The sequence below is a fragment of the Halichoeres trimaculatus genome, unplaced genomic scaffold, assembly GCF_033239565.1.
Source record: "Halichoeres trimaculatus isolate MK-OKI-2021-1 unplaced genomic scaffold, fHalTri1.1 fHalTri1_scaffold_8, whole genome shotgun sequence".
Classification (NCBI taxonomy): domain Eukaryota; kingdom Metazoa; phylum Chordata; class Actinopteri; order Labriformes; family Labridae; genus Halichoeres; species Halichoeres trimaculatus.
The window spans coordinates 9230251-9256378 of NW_027437186.1; the positions used below are offsets into that span (position 1 = coordinate 9230251).

A 26128-nucleotide genomic window follows, 5' to 3' on the forward strand; every position below is an offset into this window, starting at 1 on the left:
TCATCTTTGCTGAATGGGTTTTGTCGTTGTCTTGCTCCCCTCTACTGTTCTGCTGGTGCAGTGCAATTACTTTTATTTTTTCTCCATATGTCATTGCCTGATTTGCATAAACCAAACGGGATCTGGCCAAGATGGCTATACAAACAACAATATAACCAATTAGTTATAGATAGATAGATAGATAGATAGATAGATAGATAGATAGATAGATAGATAGATAGATAGATAGATAGATAGATAGATAGATAGATAGATAGATAGATAGATATTGTGTAATCCTTACCAAGTCTCTCCAGGTCTGCCTGTTTTTTGTGTCATTGGTTAAAAATGAGGTGTAATGTGTATTCTGCAGAAACAGGTGTCCTCAGGTGACAGCTGTGCTCTTTGTGGAGAAGGATTAGACTTAAGAATAAAACAGAAACATTAATTTAACAACCAGAGGATAAAAACTCTGACAGAGAAGCCTGATTGTCTGTACTTGATGTAAACATGTCTTTTTGTTTGTATTTTTTTTAGATGTTCAAAACAAATGGAATTGTTGTTAGTTGTGCTTGGTACACAAAACCAAAGCAGTGTGCTCCAGTTTCAGCTGTGTCCTTAAGCTGCAGGTTGTAGAGTGTCTCTGTAAAGGGCATCTGACGGGTGCAGTACGCACTGTACTCTCATTAAAGAGCACATGAATTTTTATGACTGGACTAAATAACTGTGTATTTTTAACCAAACACTTCAAAAATGTTAAAGTAAGTGTTTCATTCTTTGTTGACATTATCACTCCATAACCACTATATCTATTCAATAAAAGCAGCAGCCTGGCTTTTATTCATGGTTTGGTCATGTGTTCATGACCATGACGTGCTTGGCCCAGTGAGTAAATGATTCGACCTACGTTACATTGCTGTCAGCGAACAAACAACACTGCCTCTTAAATCATCTCATACATGCAAACTATTACACAAGAGAGATGTCTTTATTCATTGTTGTAAATGTTAGAAAGAGGCATCTAAGCAGGGAAAAGGTACGCAGAAAAATAAAAACCCAATTTTACAGTAAAAATACTCATAAAATGTAATGTAACTCTTTCTTTGACCTGAAAAAGCATTCGTTATTTTTTCATATTTCAGTCTGAAATCTTTGATTCCATGTAACATGAAAAGTCTCACAGAACAAAGCACACAAACTGATAAAAACCAAACAACAGAGAGATGAAGAAAGCAAACTGCAGGTGAACAAAGCCCATATTGGATCCAGGGACCAAAGACTGGAAAGGGTTTCCCTGCAAGCTTTTTAAAGGCCGCACATAATGATTCTGATCTGTAAAAACCTCTTAAGAAAACTTTTAATTGAGTCTAATGAGCAGTATGCCCACATAAAAGAAAGCTTGTCCCCCATGAAACATACAAAGCTTAAACATTACTGTTTTGAGTCATTTTCACAGGGCTCCGAACTAACATTTTGCACTAGTGCCTAAATTTGCACCGCACCTAGGTGTAGAGAAATAGTTGTCTTAATTTTAAGTACAATTATACAGTGTTTAAAGTGCTTCACTAAGCTCAAATTAAAATTTCAAACTAAAAAATACAAAAAAAAAAAAAAAAACATTTCCAAATCAAACTCCTAAAGTGCTTCACCGAACTGAACTGAATTGACATTCATTCAATTTTCTTCATGAAAAGAATTTCAGATTTAAATTTGATGGACAGCAACTCCTCTTGAGCAATGCTTTCTACAACAGTAGATCAGTGTTTTCCCAAAGTTTACTGCCTGGTGTGGGGCCTCTTCTGTTTTTGGTGTACTTAAAGGTTTTCCTTTTATATGGGGTTAAAAATTACTGGTCGCCCCTACCTATGTCACTGCCCTCATTGGGCCACCCTAGTCTGAAAGCCTGGACACGCCCCTGCACAGAGGCACACAGTAAAGACCGTGTTATATTTTCCGCGTGAACTTGACAGGCGGAAATCAGACGCACAAGATCCACGCGAGAGAACACATGGGGCTGTTTTGCTTTGTAACACCCCCGGACAGTGGCCGTTGGTGTCCATTCCCAAACTGCAGGGGGCGGTGTATCACATTCGTACATTAACCAGAGTACTAAATGACAGTTGAAGAAGTTTGCCTTTTGATCACAATGTAACATATCTGTCCCAGAGTTTTTTCCAGGTTAGTTTAACCAATTTCTCTTCCCTGCCGAGAGTGCCCGCAGTTCCACCCCATTTATTATTTACCACTCAGTTATCACAGTGATCTCTGTGTGAAGAGTCATACAGATGCCTGTATTTCTGCACTTTGACTACTAGGAGATCCTGTTCTTCTGCCAGCTTCTCTGCGCCGTGTCTCTGTACGGCAGGTTAGAAATTCTGAGTGTGCACAGCGCAAAAATTTTCCTCGTGAAAGGGACCACGTGAGGGGGCATAGGTGCAAAAATGGCGTCATTCGTCCGGATAAAGCCGTGCGGACCCTGCTGACGCGTCAAGCATAAATCAACCTTAATAGTGATATGAAAGCAAACAGGCTTTCAGGGATGTTCAACAAAAGCTGGAGTCTGCTCCACTACAACTTTTGTCCCAAAGAGAGCAGGAAGGTGACTCCTGTAGGAGCGCAAGGGGATTAACAATGAGCTGGTTTGTAATGTGCGCAAGTTAACTCACAGTTGGAGCACAGCACCAATCATCATTACAGTCTCCACAAACCGATCAGGATGAAGTTTAAAGTAAATATAAACCACATAGATTGACAGAGGCACTTCTGCTTGTAGTGACTTTTTGGACTTAAGTCTGAAAATATGAAAACGAATGTTTTTAAATTACAGAAACAAAATGAAAACTGTGAGTGATAAAAAAAAAAAAGATGATTAAACCTCTACGTATTCCCGTGTTGCAGAGATCCCTGAATCTGTCTGTTAACTGTTACAAACAATCTGTCCTTAAAACAGCATAAGATCATCAGGAGATCTTGCTGAAATGGCGAGGTCATATAGATCTCCTAACTGCTTCATGACATGTTGGAAAGGCAGGCCTCAAACACTAGTTCTGCCCAAAGCTTCTCCCCCCACAGGCCTCTAGAGAGCCAACCAATCTGAAAGAAGGGGGTTGTGAAGCATGGAGCCTTAAAGAGACAGCAGCTAAAATAAAGGGTTCAGACAAAGGCTGAAAAAAAAGTTCTCTAAAACGCCAGAGTGACAGAAATAGAGATTTTTTATGGACTGTAAACCATCTAAAGATACTACGGGGGCACCAGAGGGACAAAATAGATAGCGGAATCTTTGTTGGCACAAGCAGTGTGCCTATCAGCTCAATTACATCTTGACAGAAGCTAATGAAGTACAGCAGCTGGGCTTAAATAGACCAACGAGGTTGAAGTAAGGCACACACTGATAGAACTGGACATGGGAGAGCACACACGCACACAAACACACACACACACACACGCACACACACACACACACACACACGCACACGCACACGCACACACACACACACACACGCACACGCACACGCACACGCACACGCACACGCACGCACACACACACACACACACACACACACACAAACACAAACACACACACACACACACACACACACACACACACACACACACACACACAGGCCATCTGCTGAAACTGTCTCACCGGCTGTCTTAACCCAAGGTTGATGCAACAGTGTCATCACATCTGCTTAAACAGAACTTATCTAAGCTTCATGTGAAATGAGGGAATTTAAAGTTCGCAAAGAATTATTTTAAAGAAAGCTCCTTAAATGATGCCTGATGGTTTCCATCTTAACAGAAACTCAACAGAAATTCATAGAAGTGCAGCCTGGACTGAATTATCAAGTTTTATTAATGAGTGTTGTTGGCTAGATGATACCATGTGGGATACCCCGAAATGAATGATTTAACTTTTTTCAACAGTTTTGTTTATCAAGTTTTTATACACATAGAAGTAATATGTTTACAGTACTCATCAATGATAATTTTGTCGAGTAACATAAACACACAAACAAACAAAAAAATAAGCAATATCAGAACAAAGTGGTCACTCCAGTTATAGCTGTAATATTCAACTTTTGCCTGGTTTTCATAAGCAGGTGTTCCCAAACTTTCCAGCCCATGATCCCCAAACAGCAGTATACTGGAGACATACAGCCACCTGCTGTGGGAAAACATGACTGGGCCAATCCAAAACAGAAAAAAAGATCTGTTGACTACCTATGTGCACATATTGCTGTGTTTCCTGAATTAATCCATTTCCTCTGATACCATTGTTATCCTGGCTCAGTCAGAGTCAGGGGCCCCCAACCAAGAGACGGGGGAAACAGATTTGTTTATATGTTTACAATAATGATTGAAATATCCACTAATTTTTATTTTTTATTTTTTTTACATAGTTAACTAATTTATTTTAAATTTGGGAGACATTTTGCGACCCCCTATCAGTGTTACATTAACCCCCTAAGGGGTCACAATCTTCACTATGTGAACCACAGCACCAATGGATTGCTCAGATTTTGCCTCTTACACAAAAGTAAAGTTTCTAATCATGGAAGACTTATGCTTCTGCCAGATGTCAAAGCAACAACGCATCAATTTGCACTGAGCAGCAGAGTGCTTAGAAAAGGAAGCTCTTTACGGATAGATGCAATCCCGATGACCCGATGACATCCTGCACTAAAGATACAGATTTCCATCAGATGGACTGAGCTACATTTGTAAACTGAGGGAGACGTATTTTACAAATGTTACACATCACATTCAGGTGCGCCTGAAATAGTGAGGTTAGTAATAACAGACACACAAGGAAACCAAAGAAGGTGCTCTGAGAAGGAGCTCTGCCCCAAACCTCTTTGCCATAAAAAAGTGAAAATTGAGTGATCAGATCGCTGTTTGTTTATATTGTCCAATGAATTAATTTTGTATTATCTCGTGAATTTATGCATTAGCAGAATCTGTAATTTTTTGCCAGCATTTCTTCCTGGCTTTTTCTGGAGTGTGTTGCTTTTTTTTCTGAATAATGAGTTTGAGTTCTCTGACTTTCTGAAGAATAACTGTCTGCTCCTTTAGGGTATAGTAGGCTGCTCTGCAAACTCCACCCCGTTAATGTGAGCGCGCACTGATCAAGTCTGAAAACCTTGTGTTTACTTCCTAACTTGAGATCCAGAAGAGGTGGGCAATACTGGGAATTTAGGTGTCCATCTGATACCAAATACAGGACCAGTATCACCAATAACAATACTGATACTTTTTGATATTTAAGGTTGATATGTCATCAAACTGCGGACCATAGGGCGTTTTTGTGATTTTTTCTGCGGATCATGATGTTAAAACCTAGGACAGAATTTGTGCAAATTTTAAAGGTGACTACAAATTACTTAAGTGTCATGATAAACATTTATGTTCAGAAACAATACAACAGAAAAAAAACAAAAACATTTTTGCGTGGAATTCTTTCCTTAAGAAAATGAATTGCAAAAAAAAAGAGATCACTATAAGGTGAAATTAAAACACAATATTTTTTGAGGTACAGAGTTGAAGACTACAATACAAAAAAATAAATAAATAAGTTCTCCCGGTATTGCACTCATTTTTTATAATAGTTAAGTATAAAGAATTATCACACCAGAACAAATGTTATAAAAACTTTTTGTTTCCCTGGTGCTGCTGAGCTATGTGACGGTGCATCATCAAAAATCATGGGTGGGGGCTGTGACACAGCGGCACAGACACAGACAGGTCCCCACTTTTATAAAACAGCAGCAGTCAGTCAAAAAAACAAAATCAAACTAGAGTATCAATCTTTTTACACTGGCATCATTTGATATCAATACCAATGTTGGTATCGATATTTGGATCGATCCGCCCACCTCTAATATCCAGCTTTGTAGAACAGCTTATCAAGATTGCCACTGTCTCATTAAGTCAACCCAAGTAACAGAGAGACATCCTGGGTGTGTTAATCTGTCTTCATAGTACAGGTCCTAGATCCTGTGCTTTCATTTTAAAGCCAAAGTTTGAATTATTGGTCAAACTCAGAGTACTTTTTTCATTTCATGTCTCAAGTTTGGTAATGTGGTCAGAATGTAATCAGCCCTCAAATACCGGCATGTGTGTTTGTGTGTGTGTGGGTGTGTGTGTATGTGGGTGGGTGTGAGGTCACATGGCAGGACTGCTGCTGCTTCAGGCTGTTGTGTTTACCAACACAAGCAGAGGGAGGAGAAGGAGGAGGAGGAGGAGGAGGAGGAGGCAGACATGGTCAGAGTGTAGTGTGCTCTCCACCATGGGAGTCTCTCTGCTGGGCAGCCAGTAGCAGCCGGCAGCTTCCAGCCGCAGTCAGGGTTATCTGAGCTGAGGGACTGATCTTTGGCCTGCATGGTTGCTGCTACGCTGCTCTTCAGGGGGTAAGCTCTGACTGCTTGTGTGTAGTTTGTGTTGTTTTATAAATGCCTGTTTCAGCAGGAGGAGTGGGGATTGAAGGCTGTAAAAATATGGATTGATTTTAGTTTGAGGGTTGGACTGAGCAGTGAATTTGTGTATCACAGGTGCCATTGAATTGCAGCTGTGTCACCAACTTTGCAGTAGTTTTTTATTTTAAACACACTGGACTGATCTTTGCATTTGAAGTGGTGTACTGTGTGTGTGTGTGTTTGTGTGTGAGCAGGTGTTGGTCTGCATATGCATCCTTCTCTCTGAATGTGTGTCTGCATGCGTCACTTGTGAGCTGTGTATGTCACTGGACTGTGCAGAAGCCAGCGGTGATGTATCCACAGGCAGAGACACAGTGACCCATTGTGGAGGCAGGAAGCACAAGGCATGCTAAGGGGCACAGCTGACTGTAACATGCTGAGCTGGGCTGTGAAATCAAAGAGAAAAAAAAGGCATAAAAACCAATTAAAATCCACTTTTAACTCTGTACAGTGGGAAGTGGGGACGACAAAGAAAGAGGAGGCTCTGAATGTTCTGTTTGTTGTTTGCCAGGAGTTCCTGCGTCACAGCGTTTAACGTTCATGGCTTTAACTGTTCAGATTCTCTGAAGCTACTGATGTTTTCCCGGTGGTGAAAGTCACATCAGTATAAGTTAATGTTAAGTCAGATCATATGGAGAGTAAGTGCATTTGTATGATTGGATTTGTGCTTCCAAAACTCACTGTACAGACCTCTGATTTCAAACATCTACCACTGAGACTGTGTCAGGGGTGAGACCTCCAAATGAGCCCAAAGAAGCCAGCTTTTGGATACACTCTAAAAATTGTGATGTGAGACAGATAACTAGCAGAACAGAAAACATCATCTGTCTGGGGCTTACCTTTGAGGAGTTTCACGGTCTGTGTGGGTTTCTACCTAAGGCTCAGTGTTTCGCCCACGCACCAAACATACGCAGGGTACGGAGACGTGAAGTCTCCGGAGGTCTGAGTGTGGATCTGCTGAGATGACTAACCGCTTAGCTGGAGAGTGCCCTCTGGTCCAGAAACACTCTGGATTGGGCTATGTGACCCTTTGATCCTGAACAGAATAAACTGTTCACAGAATGAAGGACAGGGTTGAAATGTAGTAATGTTAGACATGAAGACGCACACATGAGCATGTGCACACAGGATGAGAACACAAGAGAACAACCCAAGGCCTCTGATTCAGTTAATGCACCTTTTTCACTTGAATACAGGGTCATCTCAATAAATCAGAATATGTTGCAGACAGAGTGAAATATTTTAAGCAACTATTTCCTTAACTGTAACATTAGCTCAGGTCGGTGAAAAAAACTATTATTAATTAATAAGGAATATGTAATCAATTATTGAATAACTAACTATACTAACAGCGGAAACACTACTCTGCTATTTCTGGGCTTTAAAAGAATGTTACCTCTGTTATCAGCAGTGAACTGTCTGATGTGTTGTGAGTATGAATACACAACATGATGAAGCCCACTCTGTTTATTTCTCTGCAGTCATGAGACCATAGAGTGTATAAAATATGGACAAAGTCTCAGTGATGTCACTTGCACTGTAAACCCCAAAGTTCAAACTACTCCATTGGATTAAGCTATGAAAATGTAAAAAATGTAGTAAGTTCATTTTGTTCAATGTCTGAGTTTTCAAGTGTTGAAAATTATGATTTTTGAGTAGATTTAACTTTTGTTATGTTTAACTTAAAATCATTAGTTTCTGTCACCGCTTTTTGTAACCGTGAATGAGGAGGGGATGCAGTCCATATGAGACCCTGCTAAACTTCTAGATGTACAGCTGTGGCATAGGCTGTCTGTGCCCCACATGGCACGGACTGTTTGTCTGTGCATTACAGCATGAAACAGCTGTCTGTGCTCTACGTGGTGTGGACGGACTGTCTGTGTCAAAACTAAATACATCTTTTTTAAATTTTCAACATTGGCATGTTTGACCAGTCAAAAATGTCATTTATTGACACATTAACAATTAGGCACACACTGCAGAATTGATAGGTACAAGACCCTGTGCCATGGAGCACAGACCACCAGTCAGTGCTGTGGGGCTCAGACAACCTGTGCCCCCTGAAGAAAAATATTTCAATATACAGCAGGGTCTCATATCTACTGCCTTCCCTCTTCACTCACGGTTACTAAAGTTATGAAATGAGAGCTTATTTTTGTTGTGACGGCATTTGTAACCGTGAGTGAGGAGGAAACGCTGTGGATATGAGACCCAGCTGTTCTTTAAAATGTTATTTAATTTAGTTTTTCAAATCTGCTTTAAGGTTTTATTATTACATTTAAAGTTATTCAATTCATAAGGCAAATTTATTAATTTCACATCTTTCAGTTTTGAGTAAGGTCAACTTATTATGTTTTACAGTGATATGCAACATTTTTTTTTAACATTTCCCAATCAAATAAGCTTCAGGTTTATCTGTTAAAAGACATTCAGTAAAATGATTTTCCAGAATAATTGCAGCTTATTAAGATGTTGAGTTAAATTAACTTATTTCATTACTTAGTTTTTTTAAGGTAACCTGTTTATAAGCATTTTTTCAGGTAAACACTACTTATCCGGGTTTACACTGTACCCTACACAGCCATCTTCACGCCTTTTACTTTCAGACCCAAGCAGTTTTTTGATCCTGCTTTACAGTTTGCTCAGTGATGATATTTTCCTCTCTGTTTTAATGGTTTAGCTTTTCCTGACCTTGATATCTCGCTCTTTAGACCCCAGGCCTTGAATATTTTGAAGGTCGTGCATGTAAATTAAACTGCAGAAGACTGCCTGTTCCGACAGCTTTGAATATAAATTTAATACAGATTACCATCGCTTTGAGGTGAAATGTACACAGTAACAAACTCAATTACGCCTGATTTTAAGTGCTGCAGACTAACACATTCATCATCCCTGCATTGTTACAAAAAACTAGCTAAATACACATATTCTCTGACGAGCATAAGGAGCCAGTGTAGTGAATGTTCACTGAATTACTTCCTCTGTCTCTGTCTTCTCTTTTTGTCTCTGTTTAGGGAAACCCTGGCTGGCCCGGAGCAGTGAGCAGAGACTGTTGACCTCTGTCCTTGAATATGGGATCATCCACTTTGGGGAAGGCAGCATCTCTTGATGCTCTCTTAAATGAATGCATTCATGCATTTGGTACGTGACTGAACTGCAATCAGCCCTGGCTACTAACCCAAAAAAAGCAGATATAAATATGAGACTGTGAGGGATTCACTTATTCTTTAATGACATTTATTTGAGGTCAATGACTTGACAGAAACCGTCTGCTAGCAGTGCCCTGAGAAATACAAATGTACAGACACTAAAGTTGCAACTATCTACAGTATTCACATTCATTAGTGAATGCAAATTATTTGAATGATTTGACAGAATTAAAGAGAGGAAGGTGAAGACAAATGTCTTCAAAGGATAAAAAGAGTAAAATTGTCAATGGTCAATAACATTGAAGAAACTGTTTTACGTTAAAGAGGCAGCAAAAAAAATTACTCATTCAAGAAGTGAAGCTTAGAAAGGGCAGTATGAACAGGTGAGAAGGTATGAAGGCAGCAGACAGACACACTCAAAACAAATGCTCATGCACTGGACTCTCTGTCAAACAGACTCCTTGTTAATTAGTAGTTTACAACTGTCTGTGTGAGATAAATCCTTGTTTGAAACACTACTAACACTAACTAACTAAGTCACTCACTGACAAGGTGTACCAGACCTGATTATCAATTTAAACGAAAATGAAACTTAAGGATTAACTGAACTTTATGATGAACCCTGCCCACTCCACACACAGAGCATGATCAGAAAATCCTCATCAAATAAACATCAAAGTAAAACGAAAACTAACACAGTGTCATCATTATAGTAATCTGGCTTGAAAAATTAAAATTAGAAACATAAAATATTCCTGCCACTTAAGGTATGTTCAGTTTAAGTAAAGTGATATATTCTGTCTTCTTAAGAAACCCTCTTTACATAACCAAAACATCTGTCACCCGTAGCAAAACAGGCAGAACAACTGCTGGAAATTTGGACACCAAAGGAGGAACACAGAATATAATTAGCATGATATTTAAGCATGATTTCTATGCTAACGTGAGCACACAGTGGCTTTGACTCTCCTCTCTTCACAGATGACAATGGGCAGTTGCAGGCCAACCTGCTTCCTCGCCGCCTGCTGATGATGCATCGCTGGTATGTTACATCCTCCGAGCTGGCGGGAAAGTTATTGATGATATATCCTCTCTGACAGAAAGCTTACAGGAACTACAGCTGGGACACACCAACACAATGCTTTCACAATATACTGAGATCCTGCTGGCTTATTGTTACTCAGCTGGCTCCAGACATGTACTATGAAAATAACAAAACGTGGAACGTGGATTCATTCATCATCTGTCACTTTATAGGGACTTAACCCTGACTCTTTATTTCACTGTTAGGATTCTTAACAGCCGATCTTCTCTTATTTGAGTATCTGTGCATCACTTGATTAGCAATTTTTAGGGAAACTTGTTACTGATACTTCACTATACTTGAGAGACAAATACTGGTCTGTTTTTTGGGGACAAAACGAAGGAAGGGATTTCTTTTATTACTTTTCATTTTGGTTGTATCAGGGGGGAGAGTGATACATAATGTGGCTGAGCAGGAAGGTTTGTAGCTTGGGTCTGCTTTGGAGGTTAATTGGAGTCAGAAGGTGCTTTTTGACCAGAAGTTCCAGGAACCATTTTGCTCCAGGACTCTGGAAAGTACTACCCCCCTGGCAGGGTCATTTTGAGGGGGAGATCATTCCCCCAGCACTCAGGTTAGAACCTAGTTCCTGTGGTCAAAAGCACCTAGAATTTCCAACATGGCCGTCATGTATTGGCCTAATGCCTCTTCAGAAACCCAGTGGTGAAGTCCCTGAGACTCCATCCATGACTGCACCAGAATAATTAGAAACAGATAATTATCATGCTGCTCAGTGAGTGATCTGCTTGGCTGACAGAATTAGGTAAATCAAAGGCAGCCCTCTTCTTCTTAACATCCTTGAAATCTCTAGAAACACCTCTTGTACTTTTCTTCAGCTTAAATCTCCCTACTCTGTACCACATGTTGCAGTGGGGTTTTATCTAATGAAGATCTTCCAGAGCTGTTTGAGGTTAGAACCTGGTCCTGAGCTCCTTAGAATCAACAGATAGCTTTCCCATCAAATCCCCACACACTAAAAAAAGAAAACAGTTGGACCAACCTAAATTATTGCTTCAATGGGTCACACCTAAATAAATTAAGTTCTTTGAAATGAAGTGGACAAGTTTAACCAACACAATTGATTAAATCAAGTGAACTTAAAAATTTGGTTCTTCTCCAATCAACATTTTTGCATCACTCCAACTTAAAGGTTTCAGTTGTTTCAACTCAATAATTTGCAAAACTCAAAAGTAAGATCTGACGAGGTGTTTTTATAATTTATTGCACTGTAAAAATGTGACAAGTTGAGCTTATTTAAAAGAATTTAGGGAAACAATTGCACTAAAAAAGTTAGTAAATATGACTGATAGTCTCAAGTTGAGTTTACTTTATGTCTCCTTGTAAAGTTTACTTTACAGCCTATTGTATTGACTTTTTTTCAAATCCTGAGAGAGGAGGTAATGCAGTGGATATTTGACACCTCTGTACATTAAGATGTTAACCTGCCATGAGCACAGGCTTTCTGTGCGCCACATGGCATGGACCTGCTGTCTGTGCCCTGTAACATGGACTGTGTCCCTTCAAGCATGTTTGATGCTTACGTTAATAAATGAGATATATTGATGGGCTAAAATTATGATCAGAAATGACAAACTGGGTTTTGTCTTCAGTTATATGTAAATTACCATTACTGGGAGAGTGTTTTAACTAGAGCCTTCACTACTGTGGGGCAGCCAGTCAGCCAATGCCATGGGACACAGCCAGGCAGCCAGCGCCGTGGACCACAAACAGCCAAATGGTCCGTGTCATAGAGCACAGACACACTGGCCCCGCGTGGTATCTTAATGTGCATCAGGATAATCATCCCTCCTCACCCATGGTTTTTCCTTTTGGGGTTTTGCAAATTATTAATTTGAAACAACTAAAAACTTTGATTTGGATTGATGCAAAATGTTGATTTGAGTAGAATTAAAAATAATTAGTTCATTTGACCTAGTTGTGTTAATTGAACTTATTAACTTAATTTATTTAGGTGTGACCAATTAAAACAATTAATTTAAGTTGGTCCAACTTCTTTTTTTTTTCTTTTTTTCTGTAGCAACGTAGATTTTCTTGTTGATATGATCCACAAAAATACATTTGAAACCTTAACTTAAAAATATTGAGTTGGATTGATTAAAAAAATTACATCACTTCAACTGATTGAAGATTCCCTTTTTTACAGTGCAGTAAAGAAAGAGGAGAAGATTTTACACATGTGTATTCAACAAGTTAAAGAGGTGATTCTTTTTCTGTACACCCAGTTAAAGTTTCTTTATTCTTTAGTTCAAACTTCACCAAAAAACAAGCCTGAGAATACTAGTCTGTTGAATAAAGGAGGGGAACTACACGTAACCCACTGAAAACTATGATTGATTAATACATGTTCTGTGGCAGCTACAGTAAGTGGAGGAGTATTGGTACAATATCTGTTCAATGATGTTAGTTATCAAATCGAATAAGATTTAAAGTTGCTAGACAACTTCACCTTAGGAGATCCACCCAGAGAGTTATTTCCTTTACAAACACTCAGTATGTTTAATGCACAGAGACTCTGCTGTGGTTGGAGCTCACTTAGGTTTACTGTCCTCATCCCAGTAAGCAAATACTGGAAAAGGTTTCTTTGAGCTCTGCCCTCTGTGAGTGTGTGGTTGGAGAGAGTAGAGGGCTGTTTTTACATTTTTTAACCTGTCAATCACACTGCTGTTGCTGCTGTTGATGCCATGTTTATGCTGTGCTCAGCCGGAAAAACTGTAGCCGATTGGCTCATCGAGCAAACTGCAGGAGCTTTCCACTAAACCCTGGATATTTAATATGCACAGACGGCTTCCAGACTGTCTGGGCTGACAGGGATTGAACCCAGATCTTTACCTGCACTTCTTACTTATTTCAATTTTATTTTGTATTTATACCTGATTTATTGCACTCTCTATTGATACTCTGATATTAGTTTATTGTATATTAGGGCAAATTTAACCACTATATTGCCCCCCTGAGATAAATTAAGTATGTCTGATCCTGTTTTGGGGCAGAAGCTAAAACTGATGTTGGATTATTTTTTTTTTTTTTTTTTTTTTTTTTTTACATTTTGATTACGGGTACGGATACTATTACTACACAACTGTTTCCAAGCTCTTGAAAAACCAACGTGCTCTAAAAATTGCACAGACTTTTTATTATTATTATTATTATTATTATTAAAGTTTCGCTGAAGTCAGAGGATCTCCTTCCAGTCTGCTTTATTTGAGTTTCATAGATGAATGAACTGCTCCTTGTCCATGTGTATCTAAGTGACAGAAATGAAACATTAAATGTGTTTGGGATGAAAACTGCATCACTTGTTAGGGCACTCCAATGCTTTCTCACCTTGTGCTGTTTGGACACAAAGTTAGAAAATAACTCAATGCCCATTCTGGTAAAATCATATTAGTATTAGTTTCTTCTCACTTGCCTTGTGTCTGTAAAGGTTATAACTGATAAGGACAGTTTGTGGATTTTTTTAGCAGCAGAAACCAACAAATCAATCTCTAAATTATTGTACGTTGTACATTGAGGTGTATCATTTTATCAAATGAAATTTCCTTAATTTACCTCCACGTACCGTAACTGCAAAGATGACAACTGTCAGAGAACCAGGCTGAAGATTTGCTTCCTGATGAGGTAAGTTCATTCAGGTACAGAGAAAAAAACAACCCTAATGTTCCAATGTTCCCTGCACCATACCACCACCACCACACAGGACACCAGTCACATCACAGCTTTAGATCATGTTTCCTGTATTGGCACAGACTCATAACGTCTGCATCTTTTCAGGTACTGGATAGTGACATTCCCTGCAGAGTTTAACCTGGATTTGGGTCTGATCCGGATCACAGAAGAGTTCAGAGATGTTGCTGCTCAGCTTGGCTGTGAAGAGCATTTTAAATTCCTCGACATCTCCACCATGTAAGAGCACAACACGAACCTACAGTAACTATACTGACCTGATTATCATGGTTTGGGTGATCTATGGGTGAGATTTGAATGTACCAACGGTTCAGTTGCCAGACTGTAGTTAAAGGTCAACCAGAATCCAAAATTCTGAAACACAGAGATGATAAATCCTCCAGTTCTGAGACGTGATAACATAAGCTTTACTTTAAGCATCTTTGAGACCAAAATGACTAAAATGTCACAACCCTAATAATATGGGGGAATAAATGGTTTTAATGTGTTGGCTCTAAATGTTCTGTATGGTTTGTAGATGTCAGCCTAATTTGACCAGTTTCATATCTCATCATCTGCAGTCCGTCCTACGATTGGATGCGTAAGCTGACCCAGCGGAAGAAGCAGGCTAAGAAAGGGAAGGCCTCGCTGCTGTTTGACCACCTGGAGCCCATGGAGCTGGCCGAGCATCTCACCTTCCTCGAGTTCAAATCCATACGGAGGATATCGGTATGACTAAAATCATTAAGTATTTACACCTGCTTTTTAGCCACAGTCTGGTTGTTCACATTTTGCCACATGAACAGAGGTCAAGGGTTCACTTAACCATCATCTGGTTCATCCACCACTAAAATATTTCAGATACTGCTGGACTGAAGTTATGGAGGACCAAAACTGCCAAAATTAAAAATAGATGAAAGTGAAAATGATTCATATAAATATAAGTAGATAAATATAAGTAAAAATAAAAAAGGATATAAAAGTACTCTGCTCTCAAATTTATTTATTTTCATATTTACATATTATCTTTAGGCAGACACTGCCAGCATGTAATACAGAAGGAAATGTTTTCCAAATGAGGGGGTGGTCCTAAGTGTGTCTTGAGTTGAACTGTTTGCCTATTGGTGGATCCTCAAGTGAAAGCAAAAAAATGACTAGATGTGCCTTTCAACAGCCACAGTAAGAGGAAATCACCACACGACTCTCAAAAGCTGCATCTCTATTACAACTTATTGGAAAATCAAATAAAAAAGAAATCAGAAGTTTTGATTAAGTACAATTGTGCCTCGCTGGTGTTTCCATTACAACTTGAGTTGTGCACGAATTGAGTAAAATAAAATACAACGTCCGTCCAGATGCTGTACCGATGATGATGCTGATTCATGAACACCAGTGTTTAATTTTGGCAGTTTGAGCCTCCCAAGAAGTACCCAAAGAAGATAGAAATCAGATGCCCCATGTGAGATGCAATCACAGAATCTTAAACTATTAGTGGCTGTTTTCAATGTCAGAGGGAATCTTTTATTCAGGGGTTTCACATGATGTCAAACAGCACTTGCATCTTTGGGACCGACCTAGGACTGAACCTGTTTGTAGAATGTCAAGTGCTATTCATTATAATTTGTATGACAACGCCACCAAGTAAGAGAAAGGAAAAAAAGGGGTATTTTTAAATTCATGGTGTAAATTTTTACAATCATACATATTTATTTATTTTTTTTATTTATTTAATATATTTTTTTCTTTCTTTTTTTTTTTTTTTAGTTGAGATCAATGTTTAGTCCGTGGGACAAGCCATCTTTAAACAAGGATCATGGAGTGTCTTAAGTAAAACTTAATTTTTTTTATTTATTTATTTTTTCCAAAAATAACTGAATTCCTCTTTTCGCACAACAGCAACACATTGTTTAGAGTATCAGGATTTTAATTGATGGACAAAAAGGAGAAGTGTCAGGTTAAGTGCTTAAGTGTTCCTTGAACAGATGAGTCTTCAGACATCTCTTTAAATAGAAAGGGACTCTGTGGATTGTATAGAGTTACGGTAAATAATCCATCCCACTATTTAGGAGCAACAGAGGAGAAGAGTCTGGCTAGAGATTTAGAGCCACGCTGGGGTGTCAGAGTTATTTTATGAAATTTTAGAAAAATCATAAAGGTCAACAACTGTGCTATATAAATAAAAGTTCTGGTTGTATGATAGAAATATGATGCATTATACATTTATATTTATAAGTTACACCTGCTCATCTGCTTGTTAACAAAATATCCAATCAGCCAATAACATGGTGGCAACTCAATTCATTCACTCATTTAGACATGGAGAAGAGGAGCTGCTGGAGTCAAAACAAAGCATCAGAGCAGAGAAGAAAGGAGATTCCAGAGACTTTGAATATGGCATGGCTGTTGGTCTGAGTGTTTGACAAACAGCTGATCTACAGACACTTGGTGACTTGGTGACTTGGTGACTTGGTGTATTGGTGCTAAAAATTTAGCAAAGAAATAACATGAAACTTGTAAAAACTTAAGATAGACAGAATTAGAACATACAATAGAATAGAATAAAAAAGTTGATATATGAAAAATATGAAAACTGATAAAAAAATGAGAGAAAATAAAGTAATTTAAAAAATGAAAAATACAAAATGTACAAAGGTGCATTTAGGAGCAATTTAAAGGTCACAGAGGGATGGTAGGGTGGCAGCCAATCACCTTCTCAGACAGGGGATGATCAGTTGCAGCCTGTGTTTGTCCTTTGCTGAGGCTGCAGCATACCAGACTGTGATGGAGGAGGAGAGGATGGACTCTGTTATAAACTGTCATCGTCTTTGGCAGGTTGAATTTTTCAGCTGCCTCAGGAAGTACATCCTCTGCTGCCCTTTCCTGATGAGGGAGGTGATGCTCCCACTCAGGTCCTGGGTGATGATGGTCCCCAGAGACACACACAGTGGATAGTGGATCATTGATAGTGATAGGGCTGGGTGCGCTTTAATGCATAACCATCTCTAGGAGTTAACAGAAGATGGCCCCAAACAGAGAGAATATCCAGTCAGTCGATGCAGCCTGTAAGTCAAAAGAAGAATCAACACATTCTTCCTCTGAAAGGTTGAATTCATAAGAAACAAACTTCATCCTTGTTTGACTCAGGACACTTAAGGGTTTTTTCCTTCAACAACCTCACACAGTCGGGTGTATATCTGGTTTAGATATCATCTCTCTTCATCATGTTTTACAACAACATCCTAACAACACACTCACTGAATTCTGGGAAAATGAGCTACACTGATACAAGCGCTGGGAAGTTGAACATCTGCAGCAGAGCTTTGATGTGAAGCCGGCTGTGTTGTTTTCACTCAACAGGTGCTGTAAGAAGTTCAAAGTCTGTGTTGATTGTTGAATTTTGATAAAAACATAAGCAGCATTTGTCCTTGAGCTGACACATGCTGCCACTTTAATTCGCAGAAATACTCACATGTTCTCACAGCTCACTGGGGCTGACTTGGTAAACACCAATGACAGAGATTATAATTCAGTGTCTGACCAGCCTGCTTGACTTCTCTCCAACTACAACCAGGAACACATTTCTAGTTCCTCCAAGGAGACTTGTGTTTTGGTGACTCTATGTACTCTTCAGCCCAAAACAAAAAGGAGTTTGTTCTCTGACCAAGTTATTTTTCTAACCTCAGGTTCAGATATCACTACAGGCTTAAGAGACTAAACGTGCAAGATCTATGAAACCCCTGGACTCCAATGATCGCAAGTATTTTGGTAGTAGAATGAGCTTTCAGATAGGACCAAAGCTTAAGAAGGAGTATTCTACATTCCCATATTTTAGACATGAATATAAAGTAACAAAGCTGGATGTTCAGCCTTAAAGCTATGATCTATGATCTGAAACCCAGTTTGGCTGATGAGACACATTTGAATGAAGGCAGCCTCACTCACCCCTCCCCTCCATGTGCCAAGATCCCGCCCCCCAGCTCATGTCGCCCTTCTTCGCCTCCTAACAACACGCCCCCTCCGACAGAGCAAGAAGCCGGCCGGCAGAAAATGTAACAAACAAGACAGTCATCCTCTTTGTAACACACAGTGGTAGCTTTTTCAATTGGACCGGCATGATCAAAACCATGAATTAGCCGGCTAAGCAGGTCTGGCATTGCCACTGTTGTGCCAAGGTAGCTACCCCCGCCGGGATTTCTACCCCTGCGCTGGGTGACAACTGCGGAGGATACGACAACAAATTGGAACGCGTCTATGCTCACAAACCACGGTGACAGACACATATGGAATTATAACATTAGATGTAGAGTATCTGAGGAATAAAACACTTGAGTGTAGGACACAGACTGGGCTTTATATGAGGGGGGGGGGGGGGCTAAACGGGTTGAAATTCTGGCAGTATTCACATGATAAAACATGAAATCTTTGTATGTGTCCGTAGCCATAGTTAGTGAATGCAGGCGGGCTCCAAAGTTACTTAGTTATAATTATTCCTTGCTTCAGCCTTTTCCTTGAAGCTTTTTCGTTTTCTTCCCTTCTCTGTAGAGGGTAACAGTAACAGCTTCCTGGTTTTGGTCTTCTCTGGCTCCATGACACTTCGGGAGCTGAGCAGCTAGCTGACGTGAGAGGGGTAGTGGGAAAGGACAAGGTGGGACCATGCGCATGATGGTGCGAAGTGAGGGGGAAAGGGGATTCGGACCAATCCGAACTGCACATGCCATGCGCAGTAAAAAAAGCACATCATCAAACTATTATAAACTTGTCATGTCAATCCAGTCTGATCCAATCCAGTCTGTAGACTGAGACAGAAGTACACTGGAGTCTGTGATCCTGGATGATGAGCTGGTAGATATCCAAATCATTGTCAGAAAGATGTTTGTTAATCTATAATCCCTTCGTATCCACCAGTTCACAGATTACCAGAGCTATGTGATCCACGGCTGTCTGGTGGACAACCCGACTCTGGAGCGCTCAATTGCTCTGTTCAATGGAGTGTCACAGTGGGTCCAGCTCATGGTGCTGAGCAAGCTGACACCTCAGACTCGGGCTGACGTTATCACTAAGTTCATCCACGTGGCTCAGGTAAGACAAAGAGAAGAATGCCTGCAGGTAGATGGTTTTACAAAGGTTTAAAGACTTTACAAGTCTAGATGTTTCTCTATCCAACACTCTTGAAATACGGTTCTTTGTTGCTCAAAGATCCTTGAGGGATACTGATGGTAGCGCAAATAAACATCAAACTTTGAGGCCATTTGGAGTGTTTTTTTCCTTTCAGGTTTAGAATGTCTTCTTTCAAGCATTTGGTCTGAATGATTTCAGTTGTGGTCCAGACGCCATATAATCAAAGAGCACTTTATCATTTTTAGACTGAAGTGCAATCAACACAACCTTTATCCTCATATAATCAGCCACTTGTTTGGTTTAATGAACATCATCTCACATGGCAGTGAAGACCTTTTATTCAAAGTAGTGCTTGTCACATAACCATTGCAACCTCTCTGTCTCATTTAGATGATAGTTCATATAATCAGGAACAGTCTGCTTTGTGTTTTATCTTTGTAAATGTTTATTTCATGAGTCTCATGTCCTTAACGATAGATCAGTCCATTAACATGAGGAAGTGCTCTTGAGCTCTCCATCCAGGAGAGAAGCTGTTTCATTAATATTAATAGAAGGTTTTAACATATATGCAGTTGTGCTGGACATTTTCACCTTCAGATGGAGCCTCAGTTTTCCTCCATTATTTAAAAATCAATAGAAAGAGTGAATCAGAGTGCTGATGGCTCTCAGAGACAGTCTGATGGCTCATGTACCAGACTCTCTGTAGTGAACCCTATAGAAGAACCCGAAGTCAGTCATATGAGTGTCCTGCACACTTTTAATATTGCTTAAAGTCTCAGTGAAAATGTTACATAAAGCTCTTGTGAAAAAGTCTAAATGCTTTCTTTCACTGAATTTCACTGATGTTGATTTTGGATTTAATTTCAGGCCCTTTCCCATTATATTTTCCATTCTAGATGTTATCATAAGTGTTTTTCAACCAGAACTCTTCCAGGAACTACTTGGTTTCTGTGACCCATTGTTGTAAATGTTTCCAAAGGCACACCTATACATGCTTTTAAACTACAGGAACAATATATATTGTTGTCAGATAAGTATTTAATGGTGATCTTAAGTCTTTTAAGAAGGAAATGAACAGGGTTGCTCTTTCAGTTGAAGTGAAAACTGGTTGATCTCTGCTGATTCAACAAATCTATACGTATGAAGCGTGATCTAAAGCAGCACAGGCTGAATTTCCTTCTATGGCTTCATCTTTGCTGAATGGCCTCCAATGTTGTTTTACTGCCCTCCACTGTTCCGGTACTGTGGTGCAAATACTTTCCTTTTTTTTCCTTTTTTGGCTTTGTTTGAAACCCAAAAAAACATTGGGGGACAGGATCCATCCAATTTGGCCCTGTTTTCACCGAGCGGTTCAGTTTGGTTTGTCTCGGCACGGCGAGCCATCCCTCCTTTTGGGACCCCTCCATAGGAGGGGCCAGACTGATCCCAGGGGGTGGAGCTACAACACTGCAGACCATTGTTGTTTGGATGAATGCATTGTCATTTACCATGCGACTGTGGCGGCTGTATTTCTCCTTGCAGCACACAGCTGAAACAAAGCTTGATTGTGCTTTTTAACAAACAGCCACATGGGAATCAAATTGGATGAATCGCTGCATGTCTTCCATAGTTGCTCTTTGTTTACTATGTCATGTTTTTCTTCTTCATTGGATTTATTAGTGGGTTAAACTGTGTCGCACTACTATGGTGTCACGCAATTATTTAACTGATGCAGCTATCAGCATCCGGCTTACACGCTGCCTACCACAAGGGGGCACAGTTGGCTGTTGAAACACAAACAGGACGAGACTTGACCGAGCCAACCTGTATCAAACTGTACTGATCTAAACCGTCCTAAACTGCTTGGTGGAAACCTTTGCAATAAGAAGACTGGTATTCAGCAAACCCAGGATTAAAGAGTCTCAGAGGCTGAAGTTAAATTTCTTCCATGTCTCTCTTCATTTTCAGAAACTTCTACAGCTGCAGAACTTCAACACTTTGATGGCAGTGGTAGGGGGACTGAGCCACAGCTCCATCTGCAGACTCAAAGAAACCCACTCTTATTTGACTCCAGAAGTTCTGAAGGTAAGTGCAAACCTAATGGAGTTCACGAGAACTTCTTCATCAAATGGTTGGTTATTTGTATCAGTTAAGTAAGGAATAATGTGTAGTGAGCAGGATGGGATCTGTATGGGGTGAACATGTATTGTTTAAATTGTCCTCCATATTTCGTGGTGCATTTGCATAAAAACAGATCTTTCCTTGTTCAGCGTAAAAATAATTAAATAAATGACTAATAAATGAAAGAGATTCTTTGACCAGCCTGCAAACAGGTTGGTGAACATTTTAACATGGGACCTGATGAGGATTCTTGACTTTTGAAACCAGCTTTAAATGGACACTTCTCAAAATGCATTTTTTAAACTTCTACTTCAGCTTCTTTTTCCAACACACCTCAAAGTACAAACCAAAATTTTCACGCTGGAACTTTAACTTTTTAATTTCTTTTCCATAACTTTGATCATTTTTTAGTGCTTAATCCAAAAAGCTGCACATTCAGTCACATTTAAACCAGTCACTACAAACACAGTAAACACAGTATGGAGGGTTGGCCTTCAAACATGACGTTAGTTATGGCAGCAGGAACAACCCTCTGACTTCTGTTTGCTCCCAACTTAAAGCTGCTCCCAGCGTTTTCCTTTAAAGACGATTGATCCTTTCCAGGAAACGTTCATGCTTATTATGCCGAGTTCAGGCTTCAAAAAAATGAGTGTTGTCAGACAGAAGATGAAGTCAGCAAGAACACACAGAAAATATGTTGAAGCAAATTCGAGTTTTAGTGTGCTCTGACCAACTGCTGGAACCGTGAAACTGAGAAAAATCAACAACACTACAAGAATTTCAAACCAAGCAAGAATTTAAGTCTAGTAAAATTGGTTGTATTAGAATTGATATACACTGTAAACCCCAAAGTTCAATTTACTCATTTGGATTAAGTTATGAAAACTCAAAATTTTTTAGTAAGTTCAAGTTACTCAAATTTTCAGTGTTGAAACTGATGGTTTCTGAGTAGATTTAACTTTTGTTACTGTTTAAGTAAGCACAACTTAAATAGTTAGTTTCTGTGACTGTGTTTTGTAACCGTGAATGAGGAGGGGACGCAGTCCATGTGAGACCCTGCTGAACTTCTTGACGTGCAGCAGTGGACCAGTTTGTCTGTGCGTCACAGCATGGACCAGCTGTCTGTGCTTAACAGCATTGACGAGCTGTCTGTGCTCCTTGTGGCATCGATCAGCAATCTATACTGTACGTGGTGTGGACTGGCTGTCTGTGTCATAAATAAATCTTTTGACTTTTTCAAAAATGCCTAAATAGCATGATGACTAGGTAAAAAAATTAATATATTAACAATTAGGCATACACTGCAAAACCAATAGGTACAAGACCCCATGCCATGGAGCACAGACCACCAGTCTGTGCTGTGGGGCTCAGACAACCTGTGCCCCCTGAAGAAAAATATTTCAATGTACAGCAGGGTCTCATATCTACTACCCTTCCTCCTTACTCACGGTTACTAAAGTTATGAAATTAGAGCTGATTTTTGTTGTGACTGCATTTGTAACCATGAGTGAGGAGGGAACGCTGTGGATATGAGATCCAGCTGTTTTCCAAAATGTTTTTACTTTAGTTGTTCACATCTGCTTCAATTTTTTATTATTACATTTACTTAATTCATAAGGCAAATTTATTGATATCACATCTTTCAGTTTAAAGTAAGGTCAACTTGTTATGTTTTACAGTGATATGCAACATTTTTTTAACATTACTTAATATTTTAATTTGTAAGAAATAAGCATCAGGTGTATTTGATTAAAGACATTCAGTAGAATGATATTTTCATAGTTATTGTAACTATTTAAGATCACGAGATAACTTATTTCAGTACGACGTTTTTTTTTAAGGTTTAAGGATAAACAAGTATTTTTCAAGTAAACTCAACTTATCTAGGTTTACATCATAGACCTAAGATGCAACAGATGAAGAAGCATTTCCAAGCTGCCTTTCTGTCGCTCTGGTTCAGAACAGCCTGTCTCAATGGTTTCACCTCCTGCTTCAGATCTGGCGCGAGATGACCGAGCTGGTGTCCTCCAACAACAACTACTCCTGCTACCGAAAAGCCTTTAACGAGTGTCAGGGCTTCAAAATCCCCATCCTGGGCGTGCATCTCAAAGACCTGATCGCGGTGCACGTGGTCTTTCCTGACTGGGTGGGTGACAGTAACAAGGTGAACCTGGTGAAGATGCATCAGCTCTATGTGACCTTCAATGAGCTGGTGTCGTTGCAGAGTGCAGTGGCTCAGGTGGAGCCCAACATGGACCTCATCTACCTGCTCACGGTGAGAGATTACCAACATAAAGACAGTTTGTTCATGGGAGTGGGCACATGAAATAAATCATTTTACATTACTGACACTGTTTGATTTATTTTCTTTATTTATTTTGTCTCAGATTCTTGTTAAAGTCATGTTGAATGTGTCTTTGCACATGTCCTATGCATTAAACACAGATTTAATGTAAAAAAAAAAAAAAAAAAATCAAATTTCTGCTCTTATTGCTCATGTTTTTTAATCGTCACTAAAGAAGTCTTTGTATTTTCAGCTTTCTCTGGATCTCTATTACACAGAAGACGAGATTTATGAGCTTTCATTACTAAGAGAACCACGAAACCACAAATCCGTGGTAAGTTTCCACCAGTACTTTAAGTTTGTCCACGTGAGGAGCCTGATTCAGTGAGGCATGAAGAAAAGACACAAAGGGCAAAGAGTCAAGTCTAAACACTTCTTGACTCTGCCTCCCGACATATTGTACTATCCCTGACAAAATACACAAGAACGGCAGCTGTCAATCATCGTTAAACGTGACGTAAAACCTAGTTTTTAACCTCATAACTAATGAAAATGAAACTTTCCGGAAAAAAAGAGGACTTGAATACAAGACACCCAAATTATATCTTCAAATCACCACAATTGGACGTGAGGAACATTTCAAGGAGGTGTGTTATTTTTTAAAGTTTGACCACAGCCCATCTAGAATGACTGGAAAGATGGATTTTTTGACCTACACTGCAGCCAGTCACCAGGGGGAGCAGTTTTTGTGGTGACCACACCACAGACACCACACACAAATCTTTTTTTTACAATCTATGAATGTAAAAAAAACCTCAGCAGCAACTCTTTGTGCTGATACTGTTTGCATACATTTAAATGAACTTGATTCGTGAATTAAAGATGTGAACTTGAGACGCAGTGAATTTTGAGGGCAAATGATGCCTAAGTCATCTAGTATCAGTGTTTATGCTGAAACTCATCAGCACATTACTGAAAAACAAACAAACGACATATGAACACCATTAACCTGCCCCTGCTGTCACCGACGTTCAATTTTTGCCCTTCTCTACGTACTTGTAGTGTTAGGAGTATAGTATGATGATTGAATATGTTGATCTCAGTCCTGTTCTCTTGTGTTGTATCTTTCCTCACAGCCTACCTCACCAACCACTCCCAACAAGCCACTGGCTCCTCTGGACTGGGCCTCCGGTGTCACCACCAAACCAGACCCCTCTGTGGTCAATAAACACATCAGGAAGCTGGTGGATGTGAGTGGTCTGCTTCATTACAATCGTCTGCAGAGACAGGCTGCAGGCTGTACTGGTGTGTGTGCGTGTGTGTGTGTGTGTGTAAGGATTCAATTGGAGTAATCACTGTCTTATCTATGGGAAGTCTGTTTTCAGGAATTATGACCATGACCATGACGGGTATATTTCTCAGGAAGACTTTGAGAGCATAGCTGCTAACTTCCCGTTCCTGGACTCCTTCTGTGTTTTGGACAAAGATCAGTGAGTGGAGAACACGAAACATGTTGACGTTCAAATAAATGAAATATTATCTTTATGCCAAGTATGATTCAGCCCCAGAATGATTTTCAAAGTGAACCAAAGTTGAAGAGTTTTCAGAGTTTACTAAGCTGTTAATTCTTTCACCTTTAGAGTTTAAGCTGCAAGGTTTACAATGTAAACCCCAAAATTCAAAATACTCAATTGGATTAAACTATGAAAACTTAAAATTTGTTTGTAAGTTCAATTTACTCGAATGTCTGAGTTTTCAGTGTTGAAACTGTTGATTTCTGAGTAGATTTAACTTTTGTTACTGTTTAAGTAAGAACAACTTAAAATCATTAGTTTCTGTGACTGTGTTTGTAACCGTAAGTGAGGAGGGGACGCAGTCCATATGAGACCCTGCTGTACTAGGGGAGCAGCAGTGGCACAGGTTGTCTGTACTCTACATGACATGGCCTTTTCGTCTGTGCATCACGGTATGGACCAGTTGTCTGTGCTTCTTGTAGCATCACTCACCTTCTATGCTTTACATGGTGTGGTTGCTAAAGTTATGACACTAAAGCTGATTTTGTTGTAATGGCTATGTAACTGTGAGTGAGGAGGGAACGCTGTAGATATGAGACCCAGCTGTACTTTAAAATGTAATTATTTTGTTTAGTTGATCAGATTTTTTAATTATTTACTTAATTTATACAGCAAATTTATTGATATCACATCTTTAAGTTTTGAGTAAGGTCAACTTATTATGTTTTACAGTGATATGCAAC

The 26128-nt window shown here is 39.5% G+C and overlaps 1 protein-coding gene across 3 annotated transcripts in view; it reads left to right on the forward strand.

Annotated features, from left to right (window-relative positions):
- The window catches only part of rasgrp3 (RAS guanyl releasing protein 3 (calcium and DAG-regulated)), a 42026-nt gene that overhangs the window by 8588 nt on the left and 7310 nt on the right, over positions 1 to 26128 (forward strand). For 2 of the 3 annotated variants that reach the window (XM_074676378.1, XM_074676376.1), the window contains exons 2-12: positions 9470 to 9596; positions 10586 to 10688; positions 14262 to 14324; positions 14478 to 14609; positions 14951 to 15098; positions 19275 to 19448; positions 21435 to 21551; positions 23584 to 23862; positions 24125 to 24205; positions 25008 to 25121; positions 25246 to 25361. In XM_074676378.1, the coding sequence (XP_074532479.1) occupies positions 9527 to 9596; positions 10586 to 10688; positions 14262 to 14324; positions 14478 to 14609; positions 14951 to 15098; positions 19275 to 19448; positions 21435 to 21551; positions 23584 to 23862; positions 24125 to 24205; positions 25008 to 25121; positions 25246 to 25361 (1397 nt within the window). In that variant the 5' untranslated portion in view covers positions 9470 to 9526. Of the gene's footprint in view, positions 1 to 6258; positions 6390 to 9469; positions 9597 to 10585; positions 10689 to 14261; positions 14325 to 14477; positions 14610 to 14950; positions 15099 to 19274; positions 19449 to 21434; positions 21552 to 23583; positions 23863 to 24124; positions 24206 to 25007; positions 25122 to 25245; positions 25362 to 26128 lie in introns of those variants that run through there. The other variant, XM_074676377.1, reaches the window with a different exon arrangement.